Source organism: Nyctereutes procyonoides, unplaced genomic scaffold (assembly GCF_905146905.1).
Source record: "Nyctereutes procyonoides isolate TBG_1078 unplaced genomic scaffold, NYPRO_anot_genome, whole genome shotgun sequence".
Lineage (NCBI taxonomy): Eukaryota > Metazoa > Chordata > Mammalia > Carnivora > Canidae > Nyctereutes > Nyctereutes procyonoides.
In genome coordinates, this window is record NW_026575131.1 from 6,155,322 (window position 1) to 6,182,312 (window position 26,991).

The 26,991-nt window shown below is 37.6% G+C and overlaps 1 protein-coding gene across 7 annotated transcripts in view; it reads right to left on the reverse strand.

Annotated features, from left to right (window-relative positions):
• Window positions 1–26,991, reverse strand: part of PPARG (peroxisome proliferator activated receptor gamma) — a 131,288-nt gene that overhangs the window by 23,509 nt on the left and 80,788 nt on the right. For all 7 annotated transcript variants that reach the window (XM_055343632.1, XM_055343636.1, XM_055343635.1 and 4 more), the window contains 3 exons: window positions 25,529–25,698; window positions 15,671–15,809; window positions 4,227–4,426 (listed from right to left, as the gene is read on the reverse strand). In XM_055343632.1, the coding sequence (XP_055199607.1) occupies window positions 4,227–4,426; window positions 15,671–15,809; window positions 25,529–25,698 (509 nt within the window). The remainder of the gene's footprint in view (window positions 1–4,226; window positions 4,427–15,670; window positions 15,810–25,528; window positions 25,699–26,991) is intronic.

Consider the following 26,991-nt stretch of genomic DNA (forward strand, 5'->3'; position numbering starts at 1 on the left):
TTACTAGGCTTTGACAGCCACTGTAAATTTTAGAATGGGAAAATTTGAAGGGGTGTAGAACAGTTTTCACAAAAGTTTACATTTCCAAGTCGGTTTTATTATTTGGTAGTTTTGTATTTCACACAACAGGAAAAACCATTTTTATGATGGCACCACTTTGCTCTCGTAATTATAAAAACAGTGATTCTACATGTACCCATCAGAAGCAATGTGATGCTTTGGGACCCAAAGTCCAATACAGTACAAATAACAAGTTTTATTCCTTATTTGCAGATAGTGCAGCCAGGGCCTTGCCATCTCTCAGATATGAGATGAAAAGTTGGCAGGCGTACCAAGGGTTTCTCTATTTATTGTTTTATGACAAACCATGGCACTGAAAATGGTTTTTGAAAACCACTCTCTGTTTATTTTCACCAACAAACGTGGGGTCATGTGACAATGACACACCCAGTGTGTTCATCACATCAGGGTAATATTCAAACACTGGGAACTTCCAAAGTCCATTCAGTTCTCAAGTTGCCATCATGAAACACAGCACCCTGGTTCTATATTCACGGTTTTCAGAGTTCAGCGGGATCTCTTAAAGAAGGTGCTGGGCTGCTATAAGCCACTGAAAGGGAAAGAGATTGTGGGGACAGTCAGTGCCAATCCCCTTTGAGTGCAGCTAAAAGGTTTACTGCTAGTGAACCTCCTTCTCCGGTTAACTGTATCCTGTTAGTCTGTATCCCATCCAGCCCTGAGCCTAAAGTTTCCAAGCATTATTCTTTCAGACATGGCAATGAAAAGTAGGGGCATCATAACCTGAAGACACGATGTTGAAGTTAAAAAGATGGGAGGGACACAGAAGCATTTCATTTATCTGCTCATTTATCTGTTTTGAAAGGTGAGAGTGGCACCAGGAAATAAGATACAGGAGACCGAAGTTTAGTTGAGAAGGGAGAAGCCCTGCTTGGCCTGAAGGCAAATGCTGGTACAGGTCCTGAGAGGAGAGATTAGCAGGTATCCCCAAATGAGACCGAATAGGCAATGGTTAAATTGAGCAGTAAGATAAAGAAGAATGGCCTTTTCAATAAAGTTGTTTCCTTTTCCAAAGATTCTGGGTAACTGGCCATCCATTATGCTCAGCAGCCTCCCCCCCCCCGCCCCCCCAGGCTTGGCCTAACCAACACTAATGACATCAGTCTCAAGCAGGGTGTATAATGAGACCCAAGCTGTCCTACTGCACCAGCCATGGCCACTTTTCCATATCCTCCACCCTCTCAAGAGTCCATACTTCTGCATGACTTTTCCTATCAATGCAAATCTTAACTTTCATAAGTCTTGGCCAAGAGATAACATAACACCCCTGAGAGCATGCTATCACATAAATAACATGACCACTAAGATAAAGAACAAATCTCTAGTCTCATTGGAAATCACATTTTGGATTTTTTTCCCTTCTACCATATTCTCTCTGAACTATTTCTTTCCACTAGTGCTTAATTTGATTTTGCGAGATAAGGAGAAAAGAGAGAGCCAAATAATTCTATTTCAGTTTTGTGTAATCAGGGAATGGATTATTTTAATTTGGCCCAATCTCTCTTTCCTTTCCAGACCCTAACAAGAGGCAATTCTGCCTCTATCCAGACCATTAATGATGTCCAGGTTGGTGAGCAAATATTGGGCTAGTTAAAGGCTCTCTGTTCAAAGTCCAGAATTTCAAAGGGGCACAGGCAACAGTTTTTAATTCAATTAAACAAATACATTCTGAGCAACTATTATGGGCAAAGCACAGTCTTAGTTACTATAGAGGAAAACATGACAAACATTTGGCCTCTGAACTTGAGAAGCCTATAATCAAGCATTTTGCAGTCCTTTCTCTTAAAATACCTTAATACCTATTTATCCCATAAAGAGCCTACAATTATCTTATTTTTAACTCAAAGATTTAGAGCCAAATTGCCAATTGGCATGAGGTTTTAAAGTGATTTACAGTGGACTGGGCTCTTTGCCCTCTAGCAACACATAAGAGAATATGCTGCTCACTGGTAGTGTACGTTTAAATTCTTGACTACTGGGGAAAAACATTTTTTTTAATGCCTTCCTCCTATCTTCCAGGTACTATGAAATTGATAGGATTTCCAGCATGGATTGCAGGTACGGATTGGGAGATAAAGAGAAGGTGAGAAAGCAGTTCCTGGAAACTAAATAGCCTGAGGCAAAACTATGGAGTAAACAGTTTGCTTTGGGACTCTTTCCCCATCCTCATCCTTGTCCTCGCTCCCTTCCCAGCTGGGGGTCTCCCCAGCCTCCAGGTCTCTGTCTCACACTCGCTCTCAGCAAACTGCTGCCGTCTGCCTTCAGGTGTTAACCCCTTTTAGCCAGGCCACTAATTTTCCTTTTATTTTTCTCCCTTTGAATAAACACAGTTGATTTTCCATAGTCACATCAGCAACACAGAGGTCTTCGCTGGCTTCTGTTTTGCTGTGCCCCGATTTTGGGGGGGCATTTAATGAATACACAGACTCAGCTTTACTAGGACCTAGAGTCTGCAGTCCTGCCTCAATGGGAGATAGTTGTCCTAGACCCTAAAATTTGGGAAGAGCAAAAGACAGAATTCCTGGCTGCGAATATATTGAGATAGCAGAACAAGGCAGAAGATTCCTGCCATTCTAAACACTGGTAAAAATAAATTATAGTGTAGCACGTTTTCCCAAGGTGAAGCTTTCCTAGCACACCTGTCCACCTGGCTAATTGCTAGCCAGTGGGGAAGACGAGCTTCCAGGAGAGAGTATCATGCTCAGACTGCACTGAGGTAGAAGTCAGAAGGCCTGCATCACAGGGTTCTTCTGCATGCTAACTATGTCAATTCAGGGCAAAATGTTTAACCTCTCTGGACTCTAGTCTCATCTTAAAAAAAAACAAAACAGGATAATAACAGCAGCTGTAAGATGGCTATGTGTCTTGAACATAATGAATGTGTAAGATTTTTTGAAATTGCGAAGAACTGGATACAGGTATAATACTGTTAAGGTACCAGTAACCTCTGACCTCTCACAGTCAGGAAACTCATGGTCCTTCTTGGCATTTCGCTCTTTATACAGCATTATCCCACAGTTTTCTTTTTCTTTCTTTTTTTTTTTTTGTTTTCAGTTTTCTTTTTCTATAAGATGACACGACTCTAATGGTTTATAGCTAAAAGGGGAAAAAAAATCACATCTTGAGATGTGACTAAAGGCTAATTATATTTTCTCCAAATATAACTGAGTGGGGAAAAACACACATATCTATAAGGTAATTGCATGCCTCTCCTGGAAGTGTTCATTTGAAAATAAATGATAGCATAAAAGGATTTTCAAGGACCGGGTCGGCGTCGCCTGAATGTGTTCTGCACTTCTTACAACCCTAGGGATCTGCTGCAGACCATACAATCAAAGTCGGACCCCTGCCTGTGAAATAGGCGCAGGGATGTGCCCCAGGTCATACTGGAAGTTGACAGGCAGAACCAGGTGTTGTTGTGTTTTATTTTAAAATGATTCCATTTTGCTTTCTCAGCTTCCTATTGAGGAAGAGTTCTGCTTTGGAATATCTGACTTAGTGACAATTATAACCTATTCTGGGTTTTCTAAACTGGTAATCAATGTTCGAGATGTTCGATGTTCGAGAATCTAGGGTAGGAGTAACCCTGGCAGCTTAGAGCCTCAAAGAAGATAAAATTCACATACGTAATAGAAGGATAGTTGCCTAGAAGCCATCAACAGAGCTACAAAGGAAGAAGGTCATGTAATATCTAGATGTATTTTTATGCCCCATGTGGAACTTACTAAGTAACTCTAGTGGTTCTCCTGAACTGGAAAATAAGGAATGCATACCTTTTCCAAACCTAGATCAGGCCCTTCCCAGAGGAAAGCAGTGCTGCTGGAATGGATGTAGTTGTGCCAGTTATTCTGATGTCAAGAAAAGAGATGGCTCCTGAAGGAGGGCAGTGGGCAGAGGGGGGCTTTATACTATTCTCAAACAATTTATTAGGAAAACTTGAAGGATTTTTTCCCTTTTCAAAATAAGGGTTACTTATCCTATCTGAAAACATTTCCTTTCCTGTGCTTCAGTCTGTACTATGTAACAGCCAACAGCTGAACACAACTCGGCATATGTGTGTGTAACAGGGTGAATTATTTTCTCAAAGACAAAACAACAACAACAACAAACCCAGCCACCCCAAATGAAGATAGCAGAAGAGAACTAACTGATTTGTCTGTTGTCTTTCCTGTCAAGATCGCTCTCGCCTTTGCTTTGGTCAGCGGGAAGGACTTTATGTATGAGTCATACAAATGTTTTGCCAGGGCCCGGAGATCAGCCGACTCTGGGTTCAGCTGGTCGATATCACTGGAGATCTCCGCCAACAGCTTTTCCTTCTCAGCCTGTGGCATCCGCCCAAACCTGATGGCTACAGAGGGAGAGAAACGACAAAGATGCATCATTGAATCGCTGCTGCTCATCCCCAGTCCCAGTGCCCACACAGGAAAGCCCCTCCTCTCCTCCACCAATCTCAAGGTCTGGTTTTTCTGCTCCAACTTTGCTCACGTTTTAATTTCACAGTGATAGCGCAGGCTATCAGTAAAAATTAAATTGTTCACTTCTTTAATTAAAAAAATATTAATGCATGATCTCACTGGGAAGGTGAAAGGATCTAAGAGCTCAGCAGAGAGAGAAAAGGGTATTTACTTACACATAAAATAGGTGACAGCCAGTTCCTACTCATCCCTCAAGACCCAATTCGAACATTACCTTATTTGTGAGGCCTTCCTTGACTTCTTCAAGCAGAATTTATTATTCATTCGCCTGTACTTCAAGAGCCCTTGGTACTTTCTTCAATGACAGCAATTTCAAACTGTACTTTTGATTTCACGTGTCTATTAATCTCACTATAGAACAATATCCTGAAGGCCAGGGACAATGCCTTATTCATGTTTGCATCCCCAGCACCTGACATAAGGTCAGGCCCTAAAAGGATCAACATGTTTCACAAACTGAAGGAGGGAGCTTTGTTCTCCAAAAATCTGTATGATCTATTTTGTCCCTGTTATAAAGAAACATGGATGGCGCTTTCTTTCATGTTATTAGACCAGAGAGTACTTTTATAAATCGTAGAGAGAAGCCCTAATCTTTCCCCTGACTCTCTAGCATTACCACTTAATGATGTTTGTCAAAAAGACCATTTCCTCACTTAACATTTGGCTTCCTGTGGGGTGAGGAAGTGTAAAGAAGAAGAAAATTAAAGAAAGAAAGGCAAAGTGGAACATTTAAGAGAGGTTAGTAAGGCCTAGGTTGGGGGTAAAAATCATCTGTGTGTACCTCTTTTGACTAAGATGTGTTTTTCTCCCCCTCAGCCCTGTGGGATCTGCAAAATATTATTTTGTTCCTTTTTTAAAAAAACTATTTATTTATTGGGGGGGAGTGGAAGTCTAGGGGGGGAAGGATAGAGGGAAGAGGGAGAGAGGCTTGAAGCTGACTCTGTGCTGATTGCAGAGCCCAACGTGGGGCTCCATCTCATGACCCTGAGATTGTGACCTGAGCCGAAACCAAGAGTTGGACACTTAACTAAGTGTGCCACCTAGGCGTGCAAAATATTATTTTGACTAATGCTACTTTTGGGCCACACTTTGGACTCTGCATTTTCCCATAATAAGGACATTTTGATATCGTAGTCAATACTACCCTGTGTGTAGCTCTACTCTTACACTCCCCATGTGGTAGCATAGTGGTTGTTCTTTTTTTTTTTTTTTTTTTTAAGATTTTATTTATTTATTCATGAGAGACACAGAGAAGAGAGAGAAAGGGGAAGAGACACAGGCAGAGGGAGAAGCAGGCTCCATGCAGGGAGCCTGACACGGGACTCGATCCTGGGTCTCCAGGATCATGCCCTGGGCTAAGGTCAGCGCTAAACTGCTGAGCCACCCAGGCTGCCCACAGTGGTTGTTCTTATGATTGTCTTCTTCGCTACACTGTAGCTCCCTGAGGGCCGAGTCTATCATATTCATTGTTATCTCTAGCATTTATGGTGCTGCGTCAATGGTTGCTGCAAGCAGGATTGGATAAATGGATGGTTTCTTGCTATACATTATAATGCTAAAGGTAGCATTCTACCGTAAGACTATAAAGCACATAAACACATTTCCATCTGAATACTTGGTGAATTCCATTTTCAATTTGCTAGAGGAGAGACTGCTATGCATCTCTGGGTCTCAAATTCATAAATACATTTTATGTGATCCTAAATAAGCTTTATCACTAACTCTTTATGGGGGCCTCCCTGGGGAACTCTGAGTTAGAGGGGAAGAGAACCTTACCTCAGTTAGGATGCCTTTAAATTAAATTAGCCTATATCTATCCATTTGGTAAATGTATCCTTTGCCGGTGACCTCTTCAAATAGAAATCTTTAAATAATTGCCATTTTTTGGTCAAAAATCTTGTTTCTACTCACTCTTCCCCATTTTCTTTTTAGTTCCACAGGGATAGACAATGAATGGTTGCTCATATTCTTATCTCAGTCCCCACCCCTCTGCCCCAGATTTGTTTAGGTCCCTCAGGATATGATCTCATTACTCATTGTATTCTCTTTCACAGCACTGATCACAGTAAATTATCTAGTATTTTCTTGTCTCCCTTATGTAATCTGCACGAAGGCAGGAATCTTGCTCAGTATCCTCAGTATTTAGTATAAAGTCCAGCACATGTTAAATCTTTGTAAAATATATATTGAAATAAAACAAAAAAAACCCAACTACTTGAGAACCAGGTAGCAAATTCCTTTCAGAATCCTCTGTAAAGCTGGTCCAATCATTTGCTTCCCTGTACTAAGGTTATTCCTTGTTCACCAGTAGTTCTCCGTTGAGAAGGAGAGGGGAGGCAGGCATATTAGAATCACTTGATAATTTCTAAAAAAAAAAAGTATCTTCCATAAGAAATGCTGATATGCCATCCCACTCCCAATGAGGAGTGTATCAAAAAGTTGGGGTTTGGGACAGTTTAGAAAAAGCTTCCTAAATTACATTGGTGGGCTCTTTTTGCATGCAGATATTAGCTCAGGTAGCAAAATAGGACTGTACTTCTATACTGGTTTATGTTGGTTATTCTACTAGAATCTATGAATACCAAGTTTTCTCATTTTTGCTCCAGGGTGCAACAAAATACACATGGCAGGTATACAATCTATGCTTGCTGAATTAAACTCTACAGTATAAAGTTTAAAACCAGATAATAAGTCAGTATGTATACTGCAAAGTTTGGGAAAGTGATCATGAAGGAAAGTACCCAGTAAGAATTATGGTGTATTGGGATCCCTGGGTGGCTCAGCGGTTTAGCGCCTGCCTTTGGTCCTGGTGTGATCCTGGAGTCCCCGGGAGCCCTGCATGGAGCCTGCTTCTCCCTCTGCCTGTGTCTCTGCCTCTCTCTCTCTCTCTGTGTCTCTCATGAATAAATAAATAAAATCTTAAAAAGAAAAAAAAAAAGGAATTCACAGTCCCATCTCTTCCCTCAACGATTAATTACTGAATGTCTACTGTGTGCCCAACATTGCTCTAGGCTCTGGTTACATTTTTATAGGCAACTCAAGTTTACATGTCTAGAAAAACACTTCTTTCCTGAAAGGTAAACCAAAAAGTTAATTTAAAATAAACAAACAGGGATCCCTGGGTGGCGCAGCAGTTTGGCGCCTGCCTTTGGCCCAGGGCGTGATCCTGGAGAACCGAGCTCGAATCCCACGTCGGGCTCCCGGTGCATGGAGCCTGCTTCTCCCTCTGCCTGTGTCTCTGCCAATCTCTCTCTCTCTCTCTCTCTCTCTGTGTGTGTGACTATCATAAATAAATAAAAAAAATTAAAATAAACAAACAGCCAAAGAGAGGAGGAGGTACAGACTTCCAGCTACAGAATGAGTAGGTCACAGTGATGAAGGAAGGATAGGGCACACAGAATATAGTCCATGGTACTGTAACAGTGATGCATGGTGACAGATGGTAGCAACACTGTGGTGAGCACAGAATAACATATAGAAATGCTGCATCCTTATGTTGTATACCTGAAACTAATGTGATATTGTGTGTCAACTATATTTCAATTAAAAAAATTAAAATTAAATTTGTTAGAAAAAAACCTCCAGCCAAACGTAGCCACTTATTGCATTTGCTAGCTAGTCTTGCTTTTCTGTAACCTAATAAAAATAGCTGAAAATAACTTCTAAAAATCATTTTAGATTTAGGACATATTAAAGTGAAAGCCTTCTGCTAACAATCTAAATAAAATGTGAATTTTTTTAAGTTGAAGTTCCTCCAAAAGGTTAAATCTTATAAACAAATTTTCTGGATCATTAAATGCTCATGGTGTACATTAGATTCAATTAACTATCAGTGCAACTAATCATATAGATAATTGTAGCATTTTCAACAAAGGGATAAAAAATATATCACATTTGGTGAAACTAAATTTGCATAAAACATGGAAATCTGAAATTGTAGAGAAAATGCCAATTTTTATTTGTATGTATTTTTTAAGGGAGAAAACACTGATTTTATTTTGTTGCTTTTGAGTCTTATGTAATAATACCTATCTACCGCATGTGAGGTGATGAGATAAGGCCTAGAAAGTGTTCAGCACAGTGCCTGGCACATAGTAATGCCTAATAAATGCAGCTTTTATTACTTGTGGATAAAGTGGTCTAGGACAACCATGGTACCATGGTTACTGTGAACTACAGACCAGGATGGTAGCCATGGCATATAGACCTAGATTTATTCCCACAGATAAAGAATAAATCCTGAAAACCCAATCTATATTTATGTATATATATATCTCTCTGTCTTTAACTTGTTTAAGGAATGGTCTACTAATTCTTGAACCTCTTTCCACCCACTGGCTAGAGAATCTGAGAATCAAGAAGAGGGAGTAATTCTCCCTTTGGAATGCTGTTTCCTATAAGACAAAAGTCAGAGCTTAGAAAAAGAAGACTTAAGTTCTAGATTGGGGACTAGAAATATAAAGGCTGGGTGTGCCCATATACAAGTATGTTTTCCCATATCTTCTGCTACTGCAGAAAGTGCTCCATGTGTTACTATGAGTCAGGGAGGAAGAACTTTTTTGGCCTCTCTGGAAGGCAATGAAAATGCCTACTGCATTTCAAGTAGTCAGGAAGTCTACTTTCTAGTTTCAGCTCAGTGAAAAACTAGCTAAAAGTGGCTTTACTTCCCTGGTCTTCAACTGCTTTATCTATAAAATGAGGCACTTGGAAAAGAAGACCTCTAAAGATTCCTTCTTTTAGCTCTAAGTTTAGCTCTAAAATTCTACAAATCTTGAGGACACATAGTATATTGCAGAACATACTATGATCTTTCTCTTTTTTTAAAGCATTGTCTAGTCTCTGAGACCCTGAAAAAAAAAAAAGACACACTCTGTCTGTTCTATACATTTTGCACATGACATAATAGAGTAACTTCCAAAGCACTGTCATTCAGTATCATATTTGGGATAATTAATTACCTACAGAGAATCCACATATCTTGGCTTAAAAAAATGTATCAGAATCAGTACGCAGCCTTCAGGAAGAATAGGTTTGGTAGAGACGCAATTTCTGGGTAAAGAATATTAGCTTAACCTTTATATAATACACTTTTACTGAACTGAATGCAATTCACCACTAGCATATGACAGATTCAGTACTGTGTATTTAGCACTGATTTACTGAACACACAAACTCCAAGCACATGCAAATTTAGGTATCCTGCTCTCTGGATCTTGGTATAGTGCTAAGAAACAGTATTTTTTAATGACAATAATGTGTTTTTAAAACACCTACCCGATTGTAAGAGCATTAAAGACAAATGCTACTTAATTTAAATATTAAAGTGATTTTCAAAATTATGAATCAATAGAAAACAGAAGAATGAATTGAGTCTTACTAAAAGTATTTTCATCTTTTAACATATAAGGGATGAATTAATAATCATATTAGGCTTTTGACAATTGGTAAGGCTATGTCTCATGGTCAATTTTAACATGTTTATTTTTCAAAAGCCTTATCATGTAAATAAGACACATAACATTATTGGTTTTAATATGGATGGTGCCAGTAAGTTATGCTTTTCCACCTCCCTTTTCTCGAGAAAAAACTTGTGCCTTTTGGGGTTTTGCAGGATTTGGGAATCTAATACCTATAATTATCTAGCTTTTTTATTTAAAAGGAGGAGGAGGCTTAACATCAATGTTAAGACATTTTTATTCAGGGATAACATTTTCAAATTATTTGTAGAGGACATTTATTTGAAGACATTTAAACATTTGTCTCGGTTTCTTTCCAAAGCAGAGAAGGACCAAACACTTCTGCCTCATGTGACTTAATTTATAGTTCCCCAGAGACTTACATGATTTTATTTATTTATTTATTTATTTATTTATTTATTTATTTATTTATTTATTTATTTATTTAATTTATTTTTAAGATTTTATTTATTTATTCATGAGAGACACAGAGAGAGAGAGGCAGAGACATAGGCAGAAGAAGAAGCAAGCTCCTTGCAGGGAGTCTGATGTGGGACTCGATCCCTGGACCGGGATCACGCCCTGAGCTGAAGGCAGACACTTCACCGCTGAGCCACCCAGGCGTCCCTTACCTGGTATTATTTAATTCATTCATTGAACACTGAAATCTTGCCTACACCTCATTTAAATTTCCAAAACTTTGGGGGTCCTTGGGTGGTTTGGTGGTTGAGCTTCTGCCTTTGGCTCAGGTCATGATCCCGGGGTCCTGGGATGGAGTCTTATATCGGGCTCCCCTCAGGGAGCCTGCTTCTCTCTCTGCCTATGTCTTTGCCTCTGTGTCTCTTGTGAATGAATAAATAAAATCTTAAAAAAATTTTTTCAAAACTTTGCTCTTAAGGTCCCTCATGGGGTCCCTGGGTGGCTCAGTGGTTGGGTGCCTGCCTTTGGCCCAGGCGGTGATCTTGGAGACCTGGGATCGGGCTCCCTGCATGGAGTCTGCTTCTCCCTCTGCCTGTGTCTCTGCCTCTCTCTCTCTCTCTGTGTCTCTCATGAATAAATAAATAAAAAAAATATTTAAAAAATAATAAAAATAAAAGTTCCCCAAGTTTTTTCTTCTAGCCAGATCTAGGGGCCTCTTCTGAGTTCTCCTTTTTGCTCGAGCTCTCCAGCATTCTCCCAGCTTTTGCTATTGTTGACCTTCTCCATCCTCTTATTTTAAAATGTTCTCATCGTGGTTTCTGCTTTTCTGGTTCTCCTATCTTTCTGCCTATTTTCCAGACCTTTCTGATGGCCCCTCTTCCTTCCCTTATATTCTGCTGTTCCTAGTTCAATCTTCTTTCTAAGTCACAAAATGTGCTGACTGCTGCCAACTCTCTCCTGAGAACCTTGAATTTCCTCTTGTTCCTATATTCCTTTATATACAGATGCTGGATACCCCATAAGACCCTTAAAAGCAGCTTTAAAAATGAACTTTTGATTTTCCCCTCCAAACTGTCTCCTCCCCATCTCTCTTTCTTGGTTAATTCATCCTATCACCTAACTAGACACCCTGAACAATGTTTGACAACTTCGCTTTCCCTCAGACCCTTGTGTTTGTTCATTGGTCATGCTCCAATATTTTTCTTAAGTTCCTTTCTTCTCACTCACCGTTCCCACTGTCTTAATTCATAATATTGCATTTGTCTTCTGATGAATTTCCCTATTTCTCTAATTTATCCTTTTTAACAGCTGACAGTGGTTTAGTTTTTGTTAATATAGATCTGGTCACTCCCTTGCTTTATAAAGGAAAGTGTGGTTTTATAGGGAAGGAATAAAACACACAGAAGAGGAAGAAGGGGAATCAGAAAGTCTTAGGGAAGAAGGTGTTTCAACTGGGCCTTATATGCCAGGTAGAATTGTGACAGGGAACCAAAAGACATAATAAACAGAGACCCAAGGTTCCACCATAGAGTGTTTTCCACGAATGGCAAAGTACACAGTTTGCCTGAAGTGTAAGTTGAAAAGGTCAGCAGTGGGAGAAAAGAGGTAGAGGAGGCTAGTGTGTAAGCCACCACGAATGCCATGTGCATCAGGACTTTGGACTTCGGGATATTTTCTGGAAATTAACATTTGGGTAATTTTCCTTTATATTACAAAGAAGACCAAAGGAAAAAACCTGACACACTGAAGTTTAAACTTATTTGCCATTCGCCTTTTTCTTTTTTTACAAGGAAGGAGAGAACTGTCTTAAAAATGCTGAGTGCCACAAATATCTGCAAAATCATTTTTCTGGATTTTTATGAAGCTTCTGAGAAATTATTTTTAAAGTTGTCAGCTTTTTTTTTTAAATAACAGGAAAACCCCCCATAATTTATATAATAGAATGTCCTAATCAGTAAAGCTAAGGTTTCACTAATTTTTATATTTATGAAAAGCAGAATTTTCATTCAAATCTCAGTGGCATTGGGAAAACCCAGCTGAGTGATAAGTAACATAAGTCAATTCTTCTCTACGTCACATTATTTTTTAAAATTAACAGCCTAGGGGGCACTTGATGGGATGAGCACTGGGTGTTATGCTATATGTTGGCAAATCAAACTCCAATAAAAAAGTATACAAAAAAATAAAAATAAAAATAAAAATAAAATTAAATTAACAGCCTAAACTTACTAATTTTATTAATTCACACAATGAAAAGCAGCTCCAAATACAAAATATTCACTAGTCAAAGTTCTTAATGAATAAATTATCTTACCAAAAATAAAGAAGACACAGTTAAAAAATATGATTACTGTTAGAGATCTTGATGATAGGACTTTAAAACAAAAATTATTCTAAGACAAATATCAAAGTGTGTGTGAGGGTCCATTTGACTGAAGAAACTACATTAATCTGTGAGAGTATTTTTATCAGGAATCTGTAGATACCAGCTTCACTACTTCAAAATGTAAACCAAGTAGCAGGTGATGCTGTGATCACCTGGTAAGTCACATGTACTTCTGGATAGCCCAGGAAGCTGGGTCTTTATTTCTGCTTTACTTTCATTTGGAGCTTTCCTCTAAAGGTGTTTGGTCAGGGTATTCAACTGACTATGCTTAGCATGACTCAGGAAGCCAGGGGAGTGGAACTGACCCATGGTCTAGAAAAGATGGTATGTTAAATAACCAAAACAACTGCAACACGTGTTTATCTTGATCACTACAGAAAAACAAAAAAATGTGTTCCCAAAGCACATCAGTTTGACGCTGCGGTGCTTTTCCTCCTCAGTGCTGAAAATAGATCTCTGAGAAACAACTAGGTTCCCAAGTGTAAGGATTCTGAAATCCTTCTGTCCTACAATGTTTAGGCTATGTGTCACAATCAAAATGAAAGTTCCATCTGAAGATGGACTCATATGCCATTAACCAAACATAACATTTATCCTTTCTTTAGCCTGGACTGCTTTGGATTTGTACTTTAAGTCTACATCATTATGTGACCATCAAATGTACTGCCTTAAATAGCTGAGCAATTGTTCAGAACATCCAGAAGACCTGATTCAGGCAAACGATTTATATTTTTATGGCACCAAGATATATAGGTGAAAACTTACATTCAGGCCATTGACAGATGCCAGATACCTACATATTTGAGAAACCCATGACAATGTCTATGAAATATAGTCTAGTTTGTTGAAAAGCGAAAGATTCAGTGAGGTAGGTAGGTTGAGTTAGGTTAGAATCATAGAACCTTCAAAGTTGAAAGGATTTAGTAATCCTTGTTTCAGTGATTTTCCAACAAATGTTCCCCAGGGCCCTCAGGGTTCTATGAAGGTTATTTCAGAAGCCTCCTTGAAGCTTGGGAGTGGGCGGCTATATGGGCAAGCTACATGCATCAAATGGACTGAAGAGAGACCAAAGAGAAGAAACAGAAATAACAGAGAATGGAGTAAATTTACTTTGGGAGGAAGTTTATATCTTCTTATATGTACTGAAAGCAGTGAGGTGCTGATTTTGGTATAATACAAGAAGGCTCTTGATAAGTTGGGTGGGTTATTACAGTGAGGTCCATTCACATAAAACATTAATAAATTAACAAAATAGTTTTAAATAGTTACTACTACCTCCTAGAAAACCCTGTATTTGGAAATATTTCCTTTCTTAGGATAACAGGCAAAACTACTCCAAACCTCACTGTTGAGTTTCCCTTCTTGTGCAAAGATCAAATGGATGTTTTCTGTGCAGCAAGCACATTCCCATAAAAACCTCTTAGTAGGGATTTTCTTAGCACAGTTGCAATCTTGTAAATGTTGAACTGCATAAGTCTTTGATGCCAGAACATTTAATTCCTTTTTTTTTTTGGTCTTTCCAAGAAGAACTAACTGAACACCCCCTATCAAGATTGCTCTTCTCTCTCTAAATAAAAATAAATTAATTGTCATATGAAGTCAAATGATGACTTTATTATTAAATTATTACTAAGTTTATGGGCTTTCTTTGGCTTTCCCAGGAAGAGAAAATAATATCATTAATACTACATAGGCTGGGCATTAAATATTATTTGCCTATAAATGATTAGCAAAAGGAGACACCATGTGACTTTGTGCAAGCAACAGGAAATATATGTTATGTGAAGTGAGAAATTTTTAAAGGGCAAAAAATAAATACCATTAAGAGCAGAACTGGCATGCTTTTCTAGGCAGTTTTAGTAATAATGATTTCAAAGTCAAAGATTTCATCATAAAGATAAAATAAGTTTACTGCAACTTGATTGCATCATCTAAAATATAACCCTTGACTTGAAAATGTGCCCTTATGTTTTATGAAGTCTGAAACAGAAAGGAAATTGATGGAATCAAACCAGTTAATTATTTTGCAATCAATGACTGCAGTTGTATACTGCTGCACAGCAGATGTAATCAATTGTGAGGGAAGTCTGGCCAAATCTCCATCCTATCCAGTACAGCTGATAGATCTCTTCATAATACATTCTTGCCTTTAGAGGAAATGACCCATATTAATTATAAAACTATAATTTTGAGAACTGTTTTTAAAGAATAGGACATCAACCAATTAGTAATTTTCAAATATTTTGAAGATGTCCACTGTGAAAACCAAACATCTGCATGATGGAATAAAACTTTAATTTTCACAGATGCTTTGGAATCCTAACATACGAAGGTTGACTTTCAAACATTATCTTCTTACCAGATCAGTTTTGAGACAGGTGAAGGCAAAAGAAAGAAAAATGTAGAATATCCCGTGAAACAAGACTTCAGATTTTATTTGATCACTTTGGCATTTTATATTTCTTGAGCCCATAATGAGTTTTCAAAGAACTAATACTTGACAAATATAATACTATCAAGTTACAAGTCACTATCAAATTTGTTTTGTGACTTCGTTTTTTTTTTTTTTTAAGATTTTATTTATTTATTCATGAGCGACACAGAGAGAGAGGCAGAGATGTAGGCAGAGGAAGAAGCAGGCTCCTTGAGGGGAGCCTGATGCGGGACTTGATCCCAGGACCCCAGGATTGCGATCTGAGCCGAAGGCAGATGCTTAACCACTGAGCCACCCAGGTGTCCCCTGAAAGCTGGCATTTTATTGGAAAGTGTACACATTTTTAGCAATGGCCCCCCAGGCTACCAATCTGGCAGCCATAATGAGAACAGCAAAGTATGTGTGCTAAGTGTTCACTTACCATTATGAGACATCCCCACAGCAAGGCACTTCTGAAACCGACAGTACTGACATTTATTTCTACTTTTTTTGTGGATCCGACAGTTTAGGTCACATCTATCGTAAATGAGTTTCAATCTGATTGTCCTCCGGAAGAAGCCCTGTAAAAGGGACACAAGAAAAAGAAGCAAATTTTAAGTCTTTATGACACATGGAAGCAACATCTGGCTAAAGGCACACTGGCCTAGGTATCAGAAAAGGTAGGTTCTGTCCCTGGTGACTTTAGACAACTCAGTTAACTGCCAGTTTTCTTTGCTATAAGATAAAGAAGAGAAGAGCTCCAGCATCCTTTAGCTCTGAGACAGTGACCACATCCAATTGATGTCATTCAATGTATCTTGGCTCAACATTTGGATCTCAGCATGCTCTAAGAAGTGCTCTGGATTTAATGTAATGCAAATAAAACACCATGTAATCAGTTCAGTCTCTCTGCAAATCATTCCAAAACAGCATGCCCCAGCCTTTATTATTGTGCTAACGCCATTTGGCAAAGTTATAATCACTTCGTTCTAAAACATGATCAGGGCCAATAAAAATCCACATGTGGATAATTTTTTAGAATTCTCTATGTTGCATAATTTCCTACAGAATTGGTTTAATTTACTTATGCAGTTGAAAGAGTGCTCTGTAACTGTCGAACTCTACAGAAAAACAAAAAAAAAAAGATAATAGGAAAGAACACGAGAGTATATAAATCCTCAGACAATGGACTGCCATCTCAAAATAGCAAATAAGTCGATTTGAGGCTAATTGATTCTGCTGTATTTATATTGTTTTTGAAAGACCTGAAAGAAATTTTAATTGGAAATGTTTGCTAACTCCATTTTTTGTCAGAGTGTTCTTATTCATTTCTATTGTACTCATCTCCATGAAATTCCATTCTTAACTCTTTCAAATGCATCTCGCCCTGTTTGGTACAAAAATCCTTGAACTAGAATTGGTTCTGCCACTGATATGCATTTTCACCTTCTCTAGATTTGTATCTTGAATTCTAGACAAGTATTTCTACTGCTTACTTGGCATGTCACTTGGAAAGCTAACAGCTACCTCAAACCCAGTGCGTCAACCCTGAAACTCCAATCTTACCCTGCAAACTCACTTTATTGGCAGCTCTCACCATCTCAGCTAGTGCAACCACCCTCTTAGTCTCTCAAGGCAAACTCTTTTTTTTATTATTTTTTTCCAAGTCAACCTCTTTGAAGTCACTCAATTTCTTTCTCTCATGTAGAAAGCTCTTCTAAATACATACCTGCTTATTCTAATTGCCTTCAAGTCTTGCCAACATCTCAACTTCTCAATGAGGCTTATATGTCTCATGTAATACATGGCTTGTCCCTTCTCCTGCCTGTTCTCTGGAGCTCCTGGCCTCCTTCACTCTGCTCCAGTTTTTCTTTCTTTTTCCCAATAGCATTTGGGACTTTCTAACATACCATATAATTTACTTATTATATTTAAGTGTTTATTTTCTGCCCCTCCCTCACTGTCTAATTAGAATTGTGAGCTCCACGGGGAGCCACTGGATATGAAACAAATCCCAACAACAGTTTTCTATTAAAATCTGTTCAGTGGGGACAACTGGGTGGTTCAGCAGTTCAGCATTTGCTTTTGGCTCAGCGTGTGATCTCAGGAGTCCTGGGATCGAGTCTCGCATTGGGCTCCCTGCATGGAGCCTGCTTCTGCCTCTGCCTATGTCTCAGCATCTCTCTCTGTGTCTCTCATGAATAAATAAAATTTTTTTAAAAAAATCTGTTCAATTAAGATATATGTCACTCAACTTCCCTTCTGGGCCATGTCTGATATTCTTCTATCCTAAACCATGACTCAAATATCACAAAGCCATTGGTATACTCTCCTTTTTATTTTTTTTAATTTTTAAAAAAGATTTTATTTATTTATTCATGAGAGACACACATACAGAGAGAGAGGCAGAGACACAGGTAGAGGGAGAAGCAGGCTCCATACAGGGAGCCTGACGTGGGACTCGATCCCAGGTCTCCAGGATCACACCCTGGGCTGAAAGTGGCACTAAACCACTGAGCCACCCGGGCTGCCCTACTCTCCTTTTTCTGTTATCTTATTAAATGTAATATCAATTATAAACCTGTAGAAAGTACATGTAATTATAAAACATAATAAGATATCACACATGAGCCCATTGCCAAGATTTAGAATTATGACTGGAATACTTATGTATTCTTCCTCTAACAAATTCCTGCCCTTTGTGTTCCCTTGACAAAGTAATTATTATTCTCAATTTTGTGTTTATTGTTTTCTTGACTTTTAAGAAAATACAGTTTTATCACACCGCATGTAAAAACTGAATAATACATTGCTTAGTTATGCTTGTTGGGGGGTTTATTAAATGGTATGATACTTCGTACAGCAATTTGGGATTTCCATTTTTTTAAAATTTAGTATTAGGTTTCCTTTCTTTTTTTCTAAGATTTTATTTATTTATTCATGAGAGGCATAGAGAGAGAGAGAGAGGGGGGCAGAGACACAGACAGAGGGAGAAGCAGGCTCCATGCAGGGAGCCAGATGTGGGACCCGATCCCAGGTCTCCAGGATCACGCCCTGGGCCGAAGGTGGCGCTAAACTGCTGAGCGACCCGGGCCACCCTAGCATTAGGTTTCTAAAATTTATCTACTTTCTTGTGAAAAGCTATGATTGATTCATTTTCACATTTTCACAAAATTCTATTGTATGACTATTCCACAATTTATTAATCTCTTCTCAGGTTGATGGATGTTGAAATTGTTGCCAATATTTTGTTACAAATAGTGCTTCTCTAAATATTCTTATAAATGTTTGATGATGCACATGTACAAGAATTAACCAGGAGTGGAGTTTTTGGGTTGTACAATAAGTGAATGTGAATGTGAAATTTTACAAGATCATGCCTGTTTTCCAGGGTGATTCTACCAGTTTACACCCCTTCCAACAACTGTTTGTCAGACTTCTTACTTCTTGACAATGTAAAATAGAATCTAATTTGTATTTTCCTGATTTTTCGTTTCCTAGTTTCCAGTTGGATGGTCTCTTAAAACTGAATTTTAGAAATACTTTATATATTCTAGACACTAATCTGTTGTCTGTTACAGGTGTTACAAATATCTTCTGCTTTCTATGGCTTACTATCCTTGAAATTTAATATTTCAGTCTCCCATTTTTTTAAACCTGTGAACAGTTTCATTTTTCTCGCATTGTTGAAAGATTACAGAGAACTAAGTTATCTTCTATCTCACTTTGAATCCCATGATCTCTGTGCTTCCACTGTTGCTGTGCTTCAATTGACTTTGAAGTGTTTTTTTCTTTTCTCTTTGGTTGCTTTTATATTCTTAGTTTTCAGTATCCTGCAGTTGTACTTCAGTTTGGAATGGATTTCTTTTCATTTATTCTCTTGGACGTGTTTTCTGTATTACGGTTTCACTTGTTCATCAATTCTGACATGAATTAGAGAAGTGTTAGACCTTATCCTTACCTTCAATATTTCTGAACTTCTCCTTTATATTTTCCATCTTTTGTTATTAATTATTCACTAATATTGATTGCTAAGTAAACCTCAGAACAATAAATAGTTAAACCTCAGAACAAAAAATATATAATTACAATGAGAAAAAAAGGAAACATTTCTCACCAAAGTTCATGAGTGAGAACAGTTCTGTACATTATTCTTCTATTGATTAGTGAAGAAGACAAACTTTTTTAATAATCAAAGATCTTATAAATCCCTCAAGAACTATGAGGCTTCAAATACTAGCAGATTCTGGACAGGACATATTCTTTAAGGCACTGTGGTTCAATCTCAGTAATTTATTTACATTTACCTTCCAGTTCAGTAGTCCTTTCTTCTGTTATGTCCAAGAGCTATTTAATCTTTATTGAATTTTTATTTCAATAATTATATTTTTCACTTTTTAAGTTTCACTTCACTAAATAAATTTATTTTCAAATATGCCAGTCATTCCCGATAGTCTATTATTGCTCATTCGCTGCTGTGACTCTGCCCTTTTTTCTTTTTCTTTTTTTTTTTTTTTTAAGATTTTTATTTATTCATTCATGAGAGATACAGAGAGAGAGGCAGAGACACAGGCAGAGGGAGAAGCAGGCTCCATGCAGGGAGCTCGAGGTGGGACTTGATCCCAGGACTCCAGGATCATGCCCTGGGCCGAAGGCAGGTGCTAAACCGCTGAGCCACCCAGGTATCCCATTCTGCCCTTTTTCCCAAAACAGTTCATATACAGCTGTTCTAAATTCTCTATCAGGCAATCCCAATAATCTGCTTTCCTTGTATAGGGGGAGAAGGGTCTGATTCTGTTGTTTAATTTTGATAAATGTCATTCAAGTTGGTTGACTTCTTAATCTGTTTACTGACTGATATTTTATTTTATTATTATTATTTTTAAAGACTTTATTTATTCATGAGAGACAGAGAGACACACAGAGAGAGAGAGGCAGAGACACAGCAGAGGGAGAAGCAGGCTCCATGCCAGAGTCCGACGTGGGACTCAATCCCGGGACTCCAGGATCAGGCCTTAGGCCGAAGGCAGCACTAAACCGCTGAGCCACCCAGGGATCCCTGATATTTTATTTTAAACTCATATACTGAGTTTAAATTGTGGGAATCCTACAGTGTTTAAATTGGGAATTCTTTCTTCCAAAAAGAATTTGCATATGCTTCTGTTGGAAGTCAGAGGTGCCACTGACTTGTGACTATTTCAAATTCCCTTGAGAAAGTCGGCTCAATTCAAAAGCCCTAGACTCAGCTCCTCCTCACTGATGGCTCTGGATCCTGCTCTAGGCATCTGTCTTGGGGCACTGCTGCACCTCAGTACCCCTATGGGCATCTACCATGAGAGAAACCCTGCCCCAGTAAGTGTGCCGGCAGCCCACAGGCCAAGACCTAGGGTTTTTGTTTGTTTGTTTGTGTTACTATTGTTGGTTGTTTGGGAGAAATTTTCCCGACCTCTTGTGAGATCAGTATTATCTCAAAGATTAGGTCCTATAGAGGCTGGAACTTGAAGCCTCCTTAATTCTTAAAGGGTTCTGAGGACCTCTGAATGTTAAAAAGGTTTTTTTGTTTGTTTGTTTTTTCACTTGCAAATAGAAGGCTAATATACAGAACTACTCTCACTGATAAGTGCTGGTGGGAAATTTTGTTTGGACTTTTGTCACTGTGATCATACATGTTTTATATATTCTTTGACTGTTTTTTAAAATGTTCACTTTTAAAAATTGATCTCCATGGTGGAAAATATGGCTTGGCTAGCTGAGAATGGAGCAGGTCCCAGAGTAGTCAGTTATTTGGCGGGGCTGGAGAAGAAGGTTTTTCTGATGAGAGAATTATGTTATTTAAGTTTAACCCTTACAATGTAAAGTTTTGTTTTGACTCATATCTTTCAAAATGTTTCACATTATTTTTGTGATGATTCAGGGTCTTTCAATGTTGAAAATAATTCTGAATATTATTTTTGTACTGTATATACATAAGATCATAAACTGAATAGATACATACTACAGCACATAGCTTAGAAGTTGCTTTTATGGGACACCGGGTGGCTCAGAGATTGAGCATCTGCCTTTGGCTCAGAATGTGATCCTGGAGTTCCAGGATCAAGTCCCGCATTGGAATCCTGCATGGAGCCTGCTTCTCCTCCCTCTGCCTGTGTCTCTGCCTCTCTCTGTTGTCTCTCACGAATAAATGAATAAGATCTTTAAAAAAAAAAAAAAAGAAGTTGCTTTTACTTTCCTTTTTCAAAACACTTAGTTCATGATAGTCAACTGATTCCTTATCCTTTGATTCTTTGAGGAAACCTAGCAAGGAAGATATAAGGCTATTACTGAGTGCTTTTCTGTACATTTATTGATTTGAAGAATGAAGCTGGCTTCCCTGAGGTTTCTTCATATTGTTGATAAAGCAAACACTCTTTAACAACACTCTTATTTATTATTTTAGAGTTCGTAAAACTGTGTGCAATTCAACAACTTAGTGTTCTGATTACCACATAGTGTGAACTGGTATGATGGAAATGCATGAATCACCACTGTAGAAATTTTTTTTGTATGGATTTATTCCATACAAATACAGTCTTCATACATATACAGTCTTCATATATGTCTGCAAGAAGGTGATGGATGCTTTTTTGCTTTTGCCGTATAAAAAGCTTCCTCCAACCTCTCCTTAATTGTTTTACTTTTAACTTTTAACAAAACTTTTAACCTAGGTGCAGTGAGACCTAAGTTAATTTTACAGTGAGATTAAAAGCCCTGTGCTGGTCCTGCATTCGGCTTTCCTATAAAGTGGTATGGCCCAGAGAAACTGAATCAATGAGCTCCCATGGCAGATGAGAATATACTACAAACTCTTCCTGAGTTAGGCCCCTACATAGAAATACACTGTATTATATTTACTTATATCTTTAGGTAAGTCTATGGTTCTAAAATGATCTTTCACTAAAGATACAAAAATAGGATGAAACCTACCAGAAGATGAATAAATGTCTAATTTATAAGCAATAAGTGACAGCTTTGCAAGCTCTAGGGTATATGTATTTTTCAGTAGCCAAAGGTTCTATTTTACCTAGGTCTGTAACATTAATAATCCAAGAATGTCACTATTCCACTTTAAAATCCAAATCTAATCTTTTTATTCATGTTTGATTTTTGGCAAGGATCACTAATATAAACCCATTCCATGTTCACTGTAAAACTGTTTCAGAAGACTCACTAACAGCTATCATAAGCAATACTATAAGTATTCTTTTCAATCCATAAATTAGTCTGCAGGTTTATGGTTAACTGTATTTTAATTATGGGCATATCCTACATTCTACTAAAATGGCAAATATTAAACTGCCAAAGTACTCTTTAATAAATACATATAAGGGACACCTGGGTGGTTCAGCGGTTGAGTACCTGCCTTCTGCCCAGGGCATGATCCTGGAGTCCCAGGATCGAGTCCCACATTGGGCTCCCTGCATGGCGCCTGCTTCTCCTTCTGCCTATGTCTCTGCCTCTCTCTCTCTGTCTGTCTTATGAATAAATAATAAAATAAAATCTTAAAAAAGAGGGAAAATACTTATAAGTCAAACACTCTTGTTAATTTCACTTTCATGGCTTTTTATTAAGTACTGTTGGTATGCTAAGAAGGTATCTTTGATTACTGATAGCTACTGGTCTAAATTAGCTGCATTCAGACTATGGCAACAAATTAGTTCCAAAGCAGCAAAGAATGAGTATTTTTTTTCAGCAGTTCTTAATCTTTCTAGTCTCAGGATTCTTTTACTCTTTTAAAAATTATTGAGAACCCTATGAGCTTTGGTTTACGTGGATTATATCTACTGATACTTATCAGACAAGAAATTAAAACTGAGAAATTGTCATGTACAAGGACATAACAGGCAAAAACATTCCATTAGCCACCGGAACTGTTACCATTCCGTGTCATGTAGTTTCTGGAACACTCCATGTATACTTCTGAGAGAATGAGAGTGAAAATGGTAAATGACAACTGAGTATTATTATAAAAATAGTTTCAACATCACAGGTTCCTTGAAAAGGTCTTAGGGACCCCTAGAGGCTTCTGGACCACATTTTGAGAACTGCTGACTTATACTTAGAGAAGCCAAATTATATTATTCCACTAACCTTTTTTCTTATTCTTATCTTTACAGTGAGTAGATGTCTATTTCCCTTCCAAGGTTAGTGTAACCTTCTTCACATTTTAATCTTGGAAGCTGGTAATCCAGGGTATTCTTCAGGTTTGATTAAATGTTCGCTTTCCATCTCTGCCTTAGGACCCTTTCTGTACCTAACTTGATGTCATTTGGATATTTTCCTTCCTTTTCTCTTCTCCTTCTTGCTACTTTCCTTCATTGCTTGCTTTTATTTCTAAGTTTTTGTGCCCTGAGAACTTAGCTTTTATTACTATAACTGGCTATTGTCTTTTCAATTTTTAGCAGTTATCAATAATGTTAACTCCTGACAAATATCTAACAGAATCATTGTAGAACTATTTGCTTCAATGTTCTAGTTTTCTAAGGGCTTTACCAGCCCATAAAAAACAATAATGTATTGTGGAAATTTAAACCAATCACACTTTTGTATTTATTTATCAACATAAATTACTAAGATGACCACAAGAAATGGTTTCTTCACGTATTTTTCACAATTTAGCAACAATTTATTCAAAAATTATATAAGTCTAACACAACAAAATGACATGTTCTCATTACTCATTGGAATCGTAAATAAATGATGATACATAATGATTTCAGAGATCACATATGCCTCAGTTTGGTTTTAATCATACAGTGAGGAATGCCTGGGTGGCTCAGTAGTTGAGCGTCTGCTTCACGTCAGGTTGTGATCTGACGGGGTCCTGGGATTGAGTCCCACATCAGGCTCCCTGCTTCTCTCCCTGCCTATGCTTCTGCCTCTCTCAGTGTGCCTCATGAATAAATGAATAAAATCTTAAAAAAAATGACCCAGTGAATAGGTTTTAGTGTTTTAAACGAAAGTGTCCCTTGCCAATAGTATTTCAAAAAGTCATTTTGGAACTTTAGACCTTAAAAATGAATCAGACCTTGGAGAGCTGCTAATCTAACCAAATCGTTTCATAACGAGGTGACTGAGGGCTAAAGCGTTTATGTGATTGGGTAGTAACTCTGGGCAAGTGGCTAGGTGACTAGCTTGTCTTTTTTCACTTTATTAGGATGCCTTTAGTAATACAGTATTTAAATGGAAGAGATTTCAGAGATCATCTAATTCAACCCTATCATTTTATAGACACAAAAACTTAGGCAGAATGTATTTTCAAAATGATATATGCTAATGCATCTTACACAATATCTGGTATAGAGTGAAATTCAATACATATTAATTTCAGACCCTAGATGTTCTAACACCTACCTAACTTATGTTATATATTTCCATTCTGAATAAAAAGCCCAGCTGGGGATCAAATCTGATCTTCTATAAGCAGTGTTTATTTAATAAGGTAAATATTTAAGAACAATATATTGTGAGCCCTCAAATATATAATAAATACTACTATTTATTCACTGAGTATATTAAAATTAATTATTGTAAAGACTACCTATTAAAATATGAATGGATTAAAAATTTCTTAATAATTGGTCAGAATATTACTAAATGTTTGAGCTTTCCAAAATACACTCTTCACAAAGAAAGGAGGAAACACAGTATTTCCCTTCCAAAAAAGTTGTATCTCTTTGCCTGTCATAACATATGACTGAAGCTGATGTTCTAATAAGAATATACAGAGCACTCACTTAGCAATCATAAGATATATGTCCTGGTCTTAGTTCTGCCACGTACGAATAGATGACCATGGACAGTAATTTCTACATCTGTCAAGGGGTTCAACCTCACAGGACTGTTCTAGGTATCAAATGAAGGTCTCTATCTAATCTGTCAAGCCTTACATATACAAAATATCACAAGGAATGGTGAGGTAAAAAACAAAAACAAAACTAGAGGATTTAGAAAATATGGGTTCTGGGCCAGCTCATCACTGTCTTACCATTACACACTGAGTAAGTAACTTTTTATTTTTTTTAACCTGTAAGATACAAGGGCTGAACTAGACCAGTGGCTCAAGGACCAATTTGGAGAAAGGGAAGTGAGGCAAAGCAGCTCTACTTTTACCAATTTTCTTAGGTTTTCAAATAAATCATTTGAAGAATGGGTTTTACCAAAACAAAAATATTTTATCTTAATTCCTTGCTATATAACGAAGTAACAGGTAAAATTTCAGCAATTATTTTTTTAAAAATCTCCCTCTCTCTCTTTTTTTTACCTTGCATCCTTCACAAGCATGAACTCCATAGTGGAACCCAGAAGCTTTATCTCCACAGACTCGGCATTCAATTGCCATGAGGGAGTTGGAAGGCTCTTCGTGAGGCTTATTGTACAGTTGAGTCTTTTCAGAATAATAAGGTGGGGACGCAGGCTCCACTTTGATTGCACCTGTGTACAGAAAAATGTGAGAGCTAATTATATGAAAAACTCTACAAAGGCACTATGGCAAGTCACCATAGTACACCCTACTGCCATATGTTTATTATTTAAGTGTAGAAACATTTAGGAACATGAGAAAACACAGGAAAAAGTAGGCTTTGTAACCACAGGCAAGTCACAACACCTCTGAGCCTCACCTGTAAAAATGAAATGGGGAAGGGAATGAAGTTTGTGGTTCTATAACCCTTTAATACCTGGTAGTACTGAAACTCTGACAGATACCACATAGTATCTGAGACAACGTTATTTTGCTACATAATGTGCTGTATTTGGCATTCATCACAAAATTAAATTATATATTTGTATTTAAATATTACATTTTAGAAGTATTTTTAAACCACTCTTGGAAAAGAAACACAGAAGGAACACTGCTGTGAAAGTACATGACCAAGTTTTCATCAGTGTTGCTGAGTCAGAAAAGGTGGTTTGTAAAATAATCCTTGATAGAGAGTGAGAGAACCCATGGAGAGTAAATACTACCCTTCTGCTGGTTAGGATCAGGCCTATTAAATTTCCATATTAGGCTGTAACTGAAAACCACACGAATATAACCAAGTATATTATTTATCTCAAAAAAAAAAAAACTAGAAATACAGGAAGTTCTTACTTATTGTCAAGTAATGGTTGCCAATTACATGGTGGTGGCTTTGGAAAACCAGCATATCAGCACACAAAGATAAAAATCAAGGAAATAGCATCATAGAAATTTATTTTATCTTGAAAAGTGCAGTTTTGGTTTGTCTTGAGTCTGATGTTTTGATGTGAATTTACTTAATGGAGGAAGGTTTATCAATAGACTACAATGGCAAAATTTAAATTTGTGCAGGAAAATAGGTTTCAGTATAAGCTGCTCAAATTGCAGAATTAGGAAAAATGGGCCACAACTTAGCAATCTGGTGATGAGAAGTTATGTAAGGTAGCAAACTATTACTTATTAACTTAAAAGTGGCCAAAAGAATTCAAAGTTTGGGTGATGAGATAAACCTGGCAATGCAGCCAATGCTGGAAAGAAACAAAAAATAAGGAAGAGGGAAGAAAGGAGTGAAAAAAAGAAAGACACACTACTTTCCTTTTTGGTATATCATAAATGCATAACGTTTTATAGATAAATGGATGAGTAAATGAGTGCTTAAGTATCTTTTCTAAAGAGTCTTAGTGTCTGGAGCATTTATTCCAGTGTTATTGAGAGATCAGTTGAATTCTATAGTCTTAGCAGTCTGAAAAGTAAAAATAACTATCATA